General features: G+C 44.4%; 1 protein-coding gene across 3 annotated transcripts in view; it reads left to right on the forward strand.

Annotated features, from left to right (window-relative positions):
* foxp4 (forkhead box P4) overlaps window positions 1–15,610 on the forward strand; it is a 93,938-nt gene that overhangs the window by 47,235 nt on the left and 31,093 nt on the right. For all 3 annotated transcript variants that reach the window (XM_038695655.1, XM_038695657.1, XM_038695656.1), the window contains exons 3-4: window positions 4,387–4,476; window positions 14,837–14,959. In XM_038695655.1, the coding sequence (XP_038551583.1) occupies window positions 4,387–4,476; window positions 14,837–14,959 (213 nt within the window). The remainder of the gene's footprint in view (window positions 1–4,386; window positions 4,477–14,836; window positions 14,960–15,610) is intronic.

Genomic DNA, 15,610 nt, shown 5'->3' on the forward strand with positions numbered 1-15,610 from the left:
TTTCTTTTTTTGTGTTCTCTTCTTCTTGGTCTAAGAGCAAAGAAATCTGATACCACCTGCCTCCCCCTTGCCCTTCCTAACTCCCTCCCCTCCTCCTCCCTCAAGGACAGCCCACTGTCTGCCCCGGGGCTGTTTATCTATGGGGGGAGATGAGGAGGAGAGGGTAAAAGGGGGACCAGTTTGTTTCTTTTTGGCCGTCAACAATGGACCTCAGTCTTTGCTGATGGACTACTCCAACATATGGTACCCACCTGTCTCTCTCTCTCTCTCTCTCTCTCTCTCTCTCTCACTCTCTCCCCCCTGGTCCTCCCCCTCCTCTTTTGCTACATCTCTCTGTTTAGATTTCTTTGCTTATTCCTGCGTTCTCTCTCCCTGTCTCACCCAAACACACTAGGCGGATTAGAGGCCAGATTCATCACACACACAGACCTGTTTGCTTTAGCAACCTGAGCCGGGCACAGGCACACACACACAGACACACACACGCGCACACACACACAATCTAGTTAAGGAGGCCCGGCCTTGCTAAATGTCGATTGTTATGTTTTCGTCCTTATCTGAGTTTCAACTTGTAACCTGACGTCTCAGCCATGGTAAGTGGGGTAGAATCCACTTTCACATAGAGTTTGGACATGTGCTTGTACACACACACATTCACATACACACTGCAAGATCATCATACACACACAGCAAAATTAAATTTCTATCCTTTTCGTCTAATGGATCCCCTAACTGCCACACCAACCCTCCCTCCTTTCAAAGAAACATAGTTGTCAGCCATTTTTCGGAATCCTGTTAAGGAGAGAAACTAGGCTTTACTGTGTGTGTGTGTGTGTGTGTGTGTGTGTGTGTGTGTGTGTGTGTGTGTGTGTGTGTGTGTGTGTGTGTGTGACCCTGCTGAATTAAAAAATGCACTGTTATTAAAGGCTGTGTCAGAGGCGATGATTTACAGAGGGGAGCGATGACAAGTCAGAAGAACTCACACACTGAACTGACACACACACACACACACACACACTCTCATACTGTGCTCTCAGGCCTCCAAGCTGAGCAGTGACCTCCTCACCCCTCCTTCCCCTTCCCCCTCCTCCTCCCTCCCTCTCTCACTCTAATAAAACCTGTCTGACACCATTGATGTGTGTGTGTGTGTGTGTGTGTGTGTGTGTGTGTGTGTGTGTGTGTGTGTGCTCCGCGGCAGCACAAAGACTCTGTTGTTGGGCCTCCCTCTTAGGCCTCCCTCATATTTTCTTTAAAGGTGCAGTGCGCCCCCAAGAATGCTACAGGGGGAGCGGGAAGTTGGGGGAGTCGAGGAGGAGCTGGTGTGTGTGGGTGGGTGGGGGCATTGCTTTACAATGCTATAGCTCACCCAGGTCACAGAGAGAAAAAGGCAGGGAGTGAGTGTGAAGAGGAGAAATGAAAGAGAAGGGTCAAAGAAGAGGAGTGCTTCTTGACAATGTAGATATGAGAGAGTTTGGCCCTGGATCCGTATGTATGTGAGTCTGTGTGCTTGTGTGTGTGTCTGCACCAAACCTCTGGTTCTCTTTTTCACTTCATATGCTGAGAGTTCAAGATACAATTAATTCATCCATAAAATCTGTGAAATTACAGTTACCCTAACCCTAACCCATCCCAGTCAATACATACATACAGTAAATACCCATAACATAAAACTATAGATTCAGAAAAAATAGCAAGCATCTACATTTGGGGAAGTGAGCTAATATTACTTCAATAACCTGTCAAAGATTTAGTATGGTGTTTACTACTACAAAACACACGAGACTAATAAAACAGATCATCAGCTTTTAAATGTGTTAAATGTCCTGAACTATATCAAATTTACACAAAAAGAAACACAAAATGTCCTGATATAAGAAAATTAAGGAGGTGGTGGAGCTGAAGACAAATTTCTATATTGGAACTTTTCATACTAGTGTCCTTACCAAAGGCAAGAAGGAAGAAGTGCCGGCTACTTCTTAAGGTTGGTTGTAGTCTGTCTAAGTTTCAGAATTGAGTTGGTGTTGTAAAGTAAAATAGAAGCATAGATAGAATAATAGAAGCTGTTGCTATGGTTACCTGCAGTTTAGTATACCTGGCTATGGCTGGGGAAAAATTCAACATTACCACATTTCGATATTCATTGGATTATTATGGAAAATCTGGATTTGAATGGTCACCTGGAAGCCAATTATAAACCGTTTTTTGTTCCTGTGGTAATGGTGTAAATCTACACTTTAAAATACCCTCTTTTACAGTATCTGTCCAACAATTTCTAGAGAGTCACATGCTTTGTTGGTAGTTCTTCTTTCTCACATATACCCACATCCTTGAATACAGGCGTAGGAGAGGAGACAGGCATCACCTCTGCTTGGTTGTAGCGTTTATGAAAGCCATAAATGGCTCTTTAATATAGTGGTAATCAGGGTGGTAATTTGGGTGGAATTGTCCCTTATTGTTGCCAGACATGCCTCCCCAACTCTTGCCAACACACACGCATACTCACACACTCACAGACAAACACACACACACACACTGTTGGGCAGACAGGGTGTTCAAGGAGTAATTCACACCACATGCCAACTAACTGGGCGGTTGTGTTTTTTTTGTAGTTTTTTTTTGTCGTTACTGTGTGTGTGTGTGTGTGTGTGTGTGTGTGTGTGTGTGTGTGTGTCTTTGCCTGCTTTAATGCTGAGGTCAAACCAGTAAATGAGAGGGGGTTCCCAAGATTTTTGTTAAAGTGTTAAAATGTACGTGGTGTATGTGCGTGTGTGTGTGTGTGGGTATAGGCACGTCTAAAGCCACGTCCGTGTGTGTTTTAATTGCGGTCTCAGCAAAAGTAGCAAGTGTGCTCGATACAGATGGTTTTCATCACTCTGACTGCACAGAGAACTTCTCTCTCTTTCAGTCTCCCTCTAATCTCCCCTTTCTGTTTTTGTAATTAAACATTACTTAATGTAGCCAAACTTCTAATTTGACAATTCATTAAATGTGTGACAATATACAGTAAGTGTGTGCCGCACTGTTTCACAGCGTCACAATTTGCTGTAGTTGTGAAATGATGCAGTAGAACAGATTTCTGGCTCTGCGTGGTTGAGTAAGAGCTTCCATGGTAAAGAACGTCCCTCATTCTGGCCGTTAATTTGTGGCGTACACACACCCGCGCGCGCACACACACACACACACACACACACACATACATATGGACTTTCATAAATCAATATTTACTAAGGAACCTTTCCCCTTTGAGTCAGAGGAAGCAAATGTGCATCCTGCTGTCTCCCCTCTCTCAACCTCTGTCATGAGGTTGTGCTTGTGTGTGTGTGTGTGTGTGTGTGTGTGTGTGTGTGTGTGTGTGTGCGTGTATGTGCGCTTACAGTAAGTGCAAGCCGGCTCTTGTGTTTTGAGATGGGTGTTTTCTTGTTTTGTTTTAGAAGCAGTTCAGACATTCCAACATAAATGCCCATTCCTCAGGGACTGATTTGTCTTGATGATAGAGAGCATGAGTCTTTAACACTAATACAAGCAACACGGCAAAGAAAAGAGAGAAATACGATGACACAAAGAAAGATGTTTATACAGTTTTCAATACAGTTTAGGGTGGGGATAATAAAAGAGGCACGAGGAAAGATAGCTGAGGTTTGTGGTGTCGCAAGGATGAATTGGCAACACTCAAGGACAGAGTGAAGCATTGAAGACAGAGAGCTAGAGAGTGATGGTGTCACTGGTTTGAATGGGCAGCACTGCTGGGCAGAAAAAGGGAGAAATGAGAAAAGGGCGAGGAATGAAGAGGTGGGTGGTGGTTAGTCACAGCTCTTCAAGGCACATCAGGTCAAATGGTTCCTTACATCACTCTGACACAAAAAAAACAGTGCAACTGGCACACATGAAGATATGCTGACACACTTCTGCCTCAGAGGATGTGGAAAACCCACTTTGCACCTTCCTCGGAAAAGGGGTGGGGGGAGGAAGAGGAGGAGGCTGAGGGGTGTGGAAGAGAGAGTGGAACAGAGGGGACGGCAGAGAAATAAAGAATGGAAAAGGGAGATGGTCAGAGTTTGGAGTTAAGGAATCTTTTGAATGAGTTGGGATGAATTCGATCACATAGAGACACAGAAGTGTGTGCAAGGTGGACTTCTCAGGTTGAGGAAATCCGACCTGACAGCTTGGCAAAGGGAGAGGGTGCAGCGAGTGGCCAGGGATGAGAGTGTTTTTGTGCTTTTCTTTTATCTAAATTGGAAAAACGTTTGATTGTAAGGTTGTGTGTTTGAACATACTTTGTAATTTTGAAGGGCGTATTTCTTTTTTGACTGTGTTGTTATTTAATACTGCAAATATTTCCACTGTGTGCATGATGAACATCTGATCATCTCTATTTCTCCCTCGTAGGCGCTCCAGGCAGCCAGACAGTTCCTCCTCCAGCAGGCCTCTGGACTCAACTCCCCTGGCAGCAACGAGGTCAAACAGAGCCCAGTGCAGGTCAGAACGCACACAGAAATGCACATACAGGCACACGCAGATGCCCAGCCCAGGTGTTGCTTTGTCAGAATCTATAATATTAAGCCCCTGGTTGCTGCAGCTTTACATTCACCAACCTGCCACGTCAACTACACAGTATCATATGGGCACATACTTACTTTTCTCTCTCTCTCTCTCTCTGTCTGTGCATATACGTGTGTGTGTGTGTGTCTGAATGAGGCCTTTGTAGTAATTGGGTAGTGAGCTGTTTTCAGAGTTGAATTCCACAGTAAGCAGAGAGAGTAGGGTTAGCTGGAGTGCAGGATCCCCTTTGAAAGACACTTGAGGGACACACATACACACACACAAACAGACAGCACACACACTGTGCATGTTAATGCATTACACACATGACATTACTTCTGGCAGTTCTTTACAATTATGTGATGTGCTGAGTACATGCAGAAGTGTGATTTTTACCTATGTTTCATATCAATAAAGTGGGGCCATGGGTCTACTAGAGCAGCAAGCAGTCTGGCTATTGCACTGCTCTTCTCATTAATGTGCCGCATGACAAACAGATAGCTGGACCATCACAGAGGTGGATGAGAGAGAAAGATGAATGTGAGTCAGAAGCAAGGATAAGGTCAAATTTCATTTGCAGTGTCTGAAGGCAGTAAGGTGCTCATGGGAAATAAACATTTAAATGTGATAAGACTGTGTGTTTTATTTGGAACTTTGTTTTAGAGTTAAATGCTGAAACATTTGCATGTAGATGATAAAACATAAATGTCATGCTTCATGGAAGCGTTTTCATTTGTTCTCATAAATATTTGGTGTTGGGTGATGTCTTTCCAGTAAAACTCATCTGGTGCAAAGAAACTCCCTTTTATATTTCCAGCAGCAGCAAGAGCGGTTTGTTTGGGATAAACAGAGGAAGAGCTGGGTGTTTAGTTTGACAGAGTAGAAAAAGAAAAGAAAAGAATACAAAGAACTCAAACGTCATCAATAGAAAGACCAAAGAAGATTTTGCAGTGTCAGCCGCACAGTTTAATTGCCAAGTGACCTCTGGGAAGTGCCAAAATGCCACCGAATTAATGACTGCTTATTACCGCAGATGTCAGAAATGAAATAACATTTAAAAAGGGGGATCTTGCGGATTACACTTTAATCAAAACCTGAATTGGAATCAGAATCGCTTTATTTACTTTGGATAGAGACTGGCAGTTGGAGAAGTTACATGGTGACTTTTAAGGTATGAGAGAATAAAACAAATACTGTTTCATATCAGATCTGTATTGTTAAAATATTCTAAAGACTGAAATTGCATTTATACTCATCAACACTAAATCAACACTAAATGGTGTATATGTGGCCTAACTTATATATATATATATATACACATATATTAATACACGTCTGAGACTCTGACCTACAGTACAGTCTCCTCCTGTCTGTGGCTTGCCCTGCTATACCCTTTTCAGACTGATGCACATGGTTTGACTCCAAAATTACCCAAATAGGTCAGTGTGTGTCATCAGACCCCCCTTCTGACTTGGGTCAAACACATGTCGGACATTGCTCTGCTTTGGAGTTTCTATCAGGGGATGGGAATTTAATTAAATGTTACTAATGTTTTTAACAATTGTTCACTCCCTGACTCATCTTAAAATGAAGTAAAGAGATATAAAGCAGGGAAGTAAGAGAACGTGAACATGTAGAGGCAACTGAAACTAAAAGTTAACACATGATGTAAATTGGTTGTTTAGCAATGAAATGTAAGGAAGTACGGTCAGGTCTCTGTGAACGCTGACAAGGAATTAACCTGTGGCAGCATTCTCACACGAATGGGGTTGAACGCATCATCAGATGACCTGCCTCATACTCGCATCTCTTATATGAAAGTAGTATTACCTTCCTCTGTCTTCCCTCTCTTTCTGTCTTAAACACAGAGAGAGACACACACACACCTACACACACACAGAACACACACTACCCCTCCTCTACTCTCTCCATCTCTGTCTTGTTTGTCTTGTTTGTTGGTGCCTACCCTGGCTAGCCTCTCTGCACTCTCCAGGGCATCCACAATACATCTCTGTTGTCTGAGCTGTCAGCTCACATGGCCTCTCACACCCTTCCAACACACACACTTGGATTTACATTTGTGTGTGTGTTTGTACTTGGATCCCCACAGTCAGAAACACAGGCACAAACACCAAAGCACTAAGTGTTTGTGTACCTGTGTGTAGCAGCAGCCCTGAAGTTGTTTACTAGACCTCACAACAAACCTGACTGCTAAGGTGGCACACAGAAATCTCTTAATTATTGTAATTTGCAGCTTTATTATCATTTTTTAAATTGCAGCAGCTGCACTCAGTTGCTGAAACTGAAGCAATCAACCGTCGGGGACAGATAGGGTGAGTGAGTGATGGAGTGAGTGAAGCCAGACATTTAATCTGGTCATTTCTAAAGGTGGCAGTGAGCCACTGTACAGTGACACGGTGGCTCACATCAGGCACAAAATGGCCGTCCTCAGGTTGGTTCCTGCTGGGCTGCTCTCACACATGCAAATGAGCCTCAGCCAATAATGAGATCTTTAGGAGCTCGATAATTAGATTTTTCCCTTCTCTCTGAGGGAGAACGACAGAGGCAGACAGGGAGAGCGGGAGAGACTTCTATTCGTGCCTTGACTTCTCTGGAGAAGCCTTGGTCTGCGCTGACAAGCACCACCCCCACCCCAGTGCCCCTCTACCCCTTCCCCATCATTTTTCTCTTCTTTTCTTTATTTATAATAGAGGGGAGGATCTGAGCTGAGAGCAAAAGAAACTCTGAGATTATATCTTCTTTTTGATTGGTTGTTCAGCGATGGTCTCTGTGTTTGGCTGGCTGTATGAGATGGTATCAATCTACTGTGTGTGTGTGTGTGTGTGTGTGTGTGTGTGTGTGTGTGTGTGTCACTGTCAAGTGTCACATTCAGGAGAAACTCGACAATAGCTCAACTCTCTAGACAGGCAATTGCAGGAAAAATTGATTGTGTGCAACAAAATTGCAGCTACAGTTGCTGAAAAGCATAATCAGAACAGTGTGAGTGATTATTTAGGAGTTTGATGATTCAAGAGCAAAGAGGCGTTTTAATTTGACATAAGTACCATTTTACAGAGATAGAAATAATACTTAATAATGCTGGTAGATAATGTTAACACTTAAAATGACTGGAAATAGGATTTAATTGCCTTTTCGAATACATATTTACACAAATTCTTAAAGTGAGTCTGTCACTGACTTTATTATTATGACTTTTAATAATAGATAGATATTTTTCTCTATTCTTTTATTATTCTTATATAGCTTACATTTGTTTAGTCCATATTTATATATTTCCACATTCATTTATGTCAACTGTATGTCTTCACCAAAGCAAATTCCTTGTACGTGTAAAATACTACTTGGCAATAAAGCTCTTTCCAGTTTTACTCAAGAAGTGGAATGTTACAAAACAAAATAGGGATTTGTAATAAAGAGATGCAAAATCATGCAACCAATACAGGTTTGAATCCTGTATGGTCTTGGAAAGCCTAACTCTATGTCCTTATTAAGCAACTACTGGGAATGTGCCTTTAAGCAAAGCATACATAAACCTGCGGCTGAACCAAGGTGCTTCCACGTTTGAATTAGTTGTGGGCATCATGGAAGCATGCATGTGCAGTCTTTCCTAAATAAGTAAAAAAGCTATTCCTTTGTAGGAGATTATATATTGAAAGATATCCTTACCCTCTGTGGGACTTGGAATATTTCACGTTAGGTGTGTGTTTGTAGTAAGTATATGACATAATTGGCCACAGTTACCTTAATTGGTTGTGGCACAAGTGTGGCTTAGTGAATTGGTGGGCACACAGTTGGCAGACCGAGTGGCAATTGGCGGATTACCCAGCATGATACGTAGCATGCCTCCATGACCTGCCGCACGTTCTCTACAATGGACACACTTGGCACACGCTCATACACTGGGTGGGCACAAGCAGACACATATACACCCACTTGGCAGACACACGCCTGGCACACTTAACACACTGCCACTTGGCATGCACACATACAGATTAACGCACGTGCTTGGCTGTGGCCCATACGTATGTAATTGAATAGCGCAGTGTCCTGTTTTCATGTATTATTGAGGAGCTCGTTTAATTAGAAAAAAATGAAAAGACTCATTAGAGATATGTTAATTAGCTTGCCTCTGCTCTCTGGAGAGGGCTGGCAATGGCACAGTGGGATGGAAGAAGAGAGCGAACCATGCAGGGAGGACAGGAGGAAGAAACTGAGTCATGTCAGTCTTAAAGCAGAGATTTTATTTCAATGAAAATACTTTTAACATAACAACCCTGATTCACCAGTTTTCTGTTTGTTGCTAAATTGTTTTGTGTCCTTCCCAGTTGCTTTATTTGAACCACTACAGATTTGTGAAAAACTACTGAACATAAGGATTCTGAAGCAGGGTTCAAAGTCTTTTAACTAATCAACAAAAGTATGTGGAAAGATGAGTGTTTAGACCCCCAGAGCCTGTGGTACTGAAGCGGTTCCTTCTCTCGTTCTCTTTTATTTCCTTTCAAAGTGTTTTTCCCAAAGCACTCCTTTTGTCCACTCAATGAAAGTGCTTACTTGGCAGTTTCTCTTATTTGATGTGGAGGGAATTGGGGCTGTGTTTGCGTGTGTGTGTGTGTGTGTGTGTGTGTGTGTGTGTGTGTGTGTGTGTGTGTTGGGGGGTAGTATGGGGTCCTGACAGTTTGTGAAGGGCGTATGGGAGGAGGTTGAGCAGCCAGTGGAATGGGTTTGGCTCTGGGCAGAGGGGTGGACAGACAGAGGGGAAGGATGGAGAGGAGAGGTTTGGGTCTGGCCACTGAAGTGTGAAACTCTTATTTTGTGATTTGAAACATGAGTGAAATCAGTAATGAAATATGGTCGATAACACCCTCTCACACTTCCCAATGAAATGCCCTGAGTGTCTGTGTGTGTCTGTGTGTGTGTTTCTGTCATTTTTATTCTGAAGCACTGGGGCGTTAGATGGAGGGAGGTGGCGTACGAGAGGAGAGGAAGGGAGGGAGAGAGGGAGGAGAGGTTTGGAAGAGGAGAAGGATTTTCCACTTGAACTTACAGGTCTTTCACTGTCCTCTCTAAAGGTTTTTTTTCTTTTATTCATTTGTCTTGCCCCTGTCAGGAAAAGAGTGTTATGCGCGTCCACATGCGTAGTATATGTGTAAGAGTATGTGTAGCTTGCACAAATACCTGTGATGCCAATTAGTAATAGAACTCCAACCTCCTTTGGCACATTTGTTTTGGCATCATTTGCACTCATACATTGTTCATGGACTCAGACAGAAACATTACTCAGCAAAAAGTTTGAGGAGGTAAGATGCCTGTATTGACCCCAACCCCACCTGGCTGCACTCATCAGTTCCCCCCAGAGTAATGTGGCCCCTGGCCCCTCTGCAGATTAGCTGGAGGAGGGGTACTCACCACACACAATGGGGCCCTTTTACTTCCAGTGGAGGCCTGGCCCTGAGCTCCAAACAACGCTCTCAGCACAGTATGTGCTCCTTCTATTTCTCTTTTTTACTCAAATGCTTTTCTCCTCCTCCCCCCACCCCCCATCCTCCTGCTCCCCTCTTATTTCTTGGCATGATGAGCACAGACAGGCTGTTTACCTGGAGGGACTGAAAGAGGGAAGGAGCAATAGTGATGATAGCTGGTGAATAAACAAATCCTGACCCAAAAAGGAGGGGAGTTCACCACACACCATTAAAGCCTTTACACACCAAGAAATGGCACAGGGCTGACTGTATTTTAAATAGGAGGCTCTCATTTACCCCCCAGCCTGCTGGCAGCCGCTCTGCAGTGGCAGAAGAGGGTCATGCAGTTGCCATGTGCATGAATAAGCACAAATTTCTCCCTTTTCTGCCACGGCTGCTAATGTGTCAAACTTTTGCCAATCAGAAGAGGAGGGGTTTGTGGCAATAGTGACATCCAAAAAGGATTAAAATATTTCTCAAAAGGATGCCAGAAAAACATTATAGCAGTATATTATAGTGAATAAAATATTTGAAGTCAGAGGCTAGTTTTTTTGTAAGCTTCTTGGTGTGTGTGTCTGTATGTGTGTGTGTGTGTGTGTGTGTGTGTGTGTGTGTGTGACAGGAAGAGAGACAGAGAGGCAGGCGTCCCTTCCAGGGTGAGGTGGTAATGCTCAGTGACAAGGATAAACAGCGCTGGGGTTTGCTCCTACCAGGAGAGGGGGGGTGAGAAGGAGGAGGTGGGGAGGAGGTCTGTGTCAGACTCTCTCTCCTCCTCCTGCTTTCTCCTCTGTCATTTTTTCAATTATCCCTCTCTCCTGCGTGTCCCCATAGACCCAGAGGCAGGGCCCGCATCATTTAGACTGAGAGCCTGTTTAGATTCTGATTATAGACTCCTTTCTTCTCACCACTCACTGCCTCACACATACCCACAGTTACACACCACGTACTGGCTGCGCATTTGTGAACCAGCATGAGGTAAATAACTGTAGCAGTGGGCTAAAATGTATCTGCTTGTGAAGCTCAAGGGACTGTTGAGGGGAACACTGGCTGTTGCTCACGGCCGCGTGGTTTGTGTGTTTTCTGTATTTATGTCGGAGTAGTAGTGGACAAAACATTGTTAAGATCATCCATCCATCCATCCATCCATCCATCCATCCATCGTCAACTGCTTATCCGGCGTGCAGAGTCGCGGGGGGCTGGAGCCAATCCCAGCTGACATCGGGCGAAAGGCGGGGTACACCCTGGACAGGTCGCCAGTCCATTGCAGGGCCACACATAGACAAACAACCACTCACACTCACATTCACATCTAAGGAAAATTTTATTGTTAAGAACATCTTTGCTTATTTTAAAGTGATGGTTAAGGGAGCCGTGTTTTGGATGTATTTTTGTAGTCAGAGACCTCAATTAGAAGGAAGGGGAAGGTGTGAAATCCAAAGTTCACGCCTAAATTAGAGAAGATGCAGTCATTTAACTAACCTGTCTCTATATAAACATGGTGCTGAGCTGCACTGGGCCTATTCCCCCTGCTGCATGCTGGTTTAATATCAGATCGCCCTCCTTCCTCTTTTCCTGAGGTTTGATCTGAAATGGAAAGTGGGGCTTCCCTCCTCGTTAGAATGAAAAGTCATCAAGGGAGGAGAGGAGAGAGGGATGGAGCCTCATTGAAATGCAAGATACATCCCCCGTCTTTCTCTCTCGTTGCTCCTCTGGGACTCCATGCCTTTCTCCTCCTTCTCCTTCCCATCTTTAGGGCGCTCCCTCGCTCCCTCTCTTCCTTTGTTAATCAGTTAAACTCCCTCTTCAAACAACCCCTCTAATTACTCCTCCACTCTCTGTAAACGACAAGGCTGTCTCTCGCTTCTCCTCTCCCTCCTCCTCCTTTCCCTCCCCCAGCTCCCCCTCTCCTAGACAGGGGTTGACCTCTGTCAGCCACCGACCCCTCAGCAGTTTGTATGTGTCTGTCTGTCTGTGTGTGTATGTTTGTGTGTGTGTACGTGCACATATGACTCATTCTTGCATGTTAATGATAGGAGTGACTTTAGGCTTTAAAATTTCACATTTCTTATTCTTAGATTAGTACTTTCACCCACTGTACCAGATTGTGAGATTAGTCACCCACATTTGTGTGTGTCTTTGCTGTCCCAACCATCGCCCCAGGCTCTAGGCCACACTTTCCCCTTCCAAAAACCTGCTGGGTTTTCTCTTTCTGTCTGACTCTTCACACACATCTCTATTTTTCCAACGATTATTTCCTTCCTTCCCCCATCTCTCTCCCTCACTTCCCTGCTTCTTTCCTTTCTTCCAGTAGGTGGATGGTATCCTTCCTTCTCCCCTCGCATTGCCCCCCCTCCCCCCCACCCCAACTTCACCTCTCTCCCACTAATCTACCACGCATCTCTCTCTTTTAAATTAACATGCAACATGAAAAAAATGGGACAGCGGGAAAAAAATTAAATGCATTTAATAAATGGCTGACTTCAAATCGCCCGGCTTTTCAGACTCTCCCTATTCACAGTCCAATGAAAGGGGAGAAATCATTCACCGGGAGAGACAAAGCCGAATGAAAATATAATTCCGCATTGTGAGGCGCTTTTGTCCTGGCCCGTCAAATCGCTAATGGCGAGGCTTTTGTTTTGTGGCGGCTCTCTCAGGCTGGCGGTGTCGTATGGCGGTGGCAACGCATGCCCCATAATCACCACGCTTTGTGATATTAGATTATAGGGGCAATTAATGGCGTCAAACCTTAACTACTCAGCATTCAGCCTGCCACACACACATTCAGCCGTTAAACACATGCATACGTGCACCCATCAGCACACCCACATGCGGTACAGTATATCAGCACTTGCACACACGGACGCACTTTTAGTTCCGGCGTCAGAGCGTCAGCCAACACACAGAAAGGTGCTATAACTCCAGTAATTATTACGCTTGTGACTTGAAAATGTCAATGGCGGTGTGTATAAAATAGAATGTATGAGTTGTCGGGGAGGAAGAATGGGATGCACAAGAGCAATTAATTACAGCTTTTCATTTGGCAGCTTAGACTGACAAGGCCCAGCGGCGGGGGCAAGCTGGCATGACGCCAAGCAGCACCCTTCACCACCCCCACCTTACTCACTACAGCCCTCCGCCTCATCCCCTCTGCCTGTTCCTTTACCAACTGCCACAACACCACCCTTCCTCACCTCGCTCTGACTCTGTCTTTTCTTCTTCTCCCACTCCCTCAACTCAAACACACACATACACTCCTGCGCTACAGCTCATTCATCTACATACCCTAACACACTTCTCTTCTACTTTCCTAGTACAGACCCACATCTGCTCAGCCCACTCCAACCTAGTCCCGAGCGAGTCCCCTCGCCAATACATCTGGCTGGGAGTGTGTTTAGTTAGGGAAGCCTCGTTTGATAAAGGCAGAGTGTGGGACCACTGACAGACACACAGAGAGAAAAAGAGACAGAGATAGATAGAAGGAGGGAGGCATAGAGGGGGAGACAGGGGGCCAGGTGGGGAAGAGGGTGTTAGTATTTATGGCCAGTCTTGTTTACAAAGTCAAATCAGCTCTTTATAGATTTAATTTACCAGTGACAGCTCGTCCCCTCTCTTGCACTCGAGAGCACAATTCCCTCACACATCACCCTCCCCACCTGCCATCCCCTCAGGTGGTGAGTAGATAGACTGCTCTGAGGCGAGCTCTGAACACACTGGCACTTGTGCATGCCCACACACACAAAAGCCCACACACAGACTCACAGTCTGACCATGAGAGAGATTGATATTTCACCACGGAGTGAATATAGATAAACGGCCAATTTCAGAGGTGATAACTCACCCTTGTATTTCTCTGTAAAACAGCCGTCACTTCTAACAGACTATTTGTATTGAGAAGGCAGTATAGTATATTGATGTGTGGACAGTGAAAGAAGGGGATTGAGATCGAGTCTGGGACAAAATATTTTTTAGTGCCTGAACTGCTCTGTCTCTTTATTACTGTTATTTTTTTCACAAACCTTAATACAGTTATTAAATGCAAAAACACTTCGTCAGCAGGATTGTCTTTGTGGTTTTTCATATATACGGTTGCCATTTATGCATGCATATGAGTGCCTCAGTTTCTGCTTTATGTGGTTAGTTTTTCTTCAGTTTTGCAGTGTATGTATTCAGATTAGTATCTCGGCCCATCTCTGTGTACAATTTATGTGCATTAGGAGTGCTTGCACAACACATCTGCAAAAATCACCACATTTCTTTCTCTGTGTCTTTGCCTGCCTGCAGCTCTATCTGATGAGATAGACATCTCATCAGATAGCCACTTTGTTGTTCCTTTCTTCTTAGCCAAGCTTGACTGTGTGGAAAGAGAATCAGAGACTGTCCTAATAATGTGTTTATGGAAGCAGATAAGATTTTATATCTTATGGGGAGATTGCATATGTGTCCGTTTATCTGCCTGTTGTCACATAGATTTTTTTTCCTTTTACAATGCCAGCCTTGTGTAGGAACATGTCAACAATGTGCCGTGGTGCTGTCTATTTATCTTTGTCTGATGTTGCCAGCTTTTCTTAGCAGCGACTGACAAAAAAGAATAAGATACAACACACCTCTCTAAGTTTACCTGTCCATACCAGCATTCTGTACAACCTCCATTCAGATTGTTTGTTTTCAGTTGAGCATGCTGTTGCAAGCACAGTCATGCTTGAAGCTCAAAGGCACAAAGCTTAACCCATTGATTGAGTTGTCCTACTTTTACAAGCTAGTATCTTAAGGGTGAATAATCTAAAATGTCTCTGTGTATATGCCTTTGCTGTCTTTAGGTGCCTGTGTCCATGGCCATGATGAGTCCACAGATGATCACTCCTCAGCAGATGCAACAGATCCTGTCTCCCCCTCAACTCCAGGCCCTGCTGCAGCAACAGCAGGCTCTAATGCTACAGCAGGTAAAACACTCATTCACACGCACTCTCTCTCTCTCTGGCTGGACCCTGTCCCAGGCCGGCATGTCTGGATGTGTCTGTTTTAGTAGGCGCTGACACACACTGGGCGTGATTGTATCTTATTCAATGCTCGGAGATCTTTGAAGATAAACACCACATCCACATATCCACTTATACACACATTGTCATTTTGATTGCCTCCTCTTTAGCATTGTTGCTAGGAGAATGTGCTTTCTTCCGCCTGCAGGCACACATGTGCACGCCTATACACACGCGTGTGCGCGCACACACACATACACTTTTTAGTATCAGACAGTGAATCATAGTGAATCAGGAGTGTGTGTTGATGCCCGGCAGGTGATAGAGGGGTTGCCATGTCGACACAAACCAATAAACACTCTTCATCTGCAACAGATCTGTCAAATGCTCAGCCACACTAACCTGTGACCTCACAAGAAATCCACACGCAACCTTGTAAAGGCTGTGAAGAGGACTATTAACAGAGTGGAGATAGAGTAATTGCAGCATAGGGGATGCCTATGTGAAAACGCATACATACACACGCAGGCTAGGCCAGAGCAGACAGTAGATTTAATAAGGAGCGGTAGCTTTAGGCGAGTATAAATTGCAGTGGGAAGATCTGACAACATGTAT

The sequence above is a fragment of the Micropterus salmoides genome, unplaced genomic scaffold (assembly GCF_014851395.1).
Source record: "Micropterus salmoides isolate LMB-PRFRI ecotype aquatic unplaced genomic scaffold, ASM1485139v1 Ms_hic_scaffold_4, whole genome shotgun sequence".
NCBI classification, from domain to species: Eukaryota; Metazoa; Chordata; class Actinopteri; order Centrarchiformes; family Centrarchidae; genus Micropterus; species Micropterus salmoides.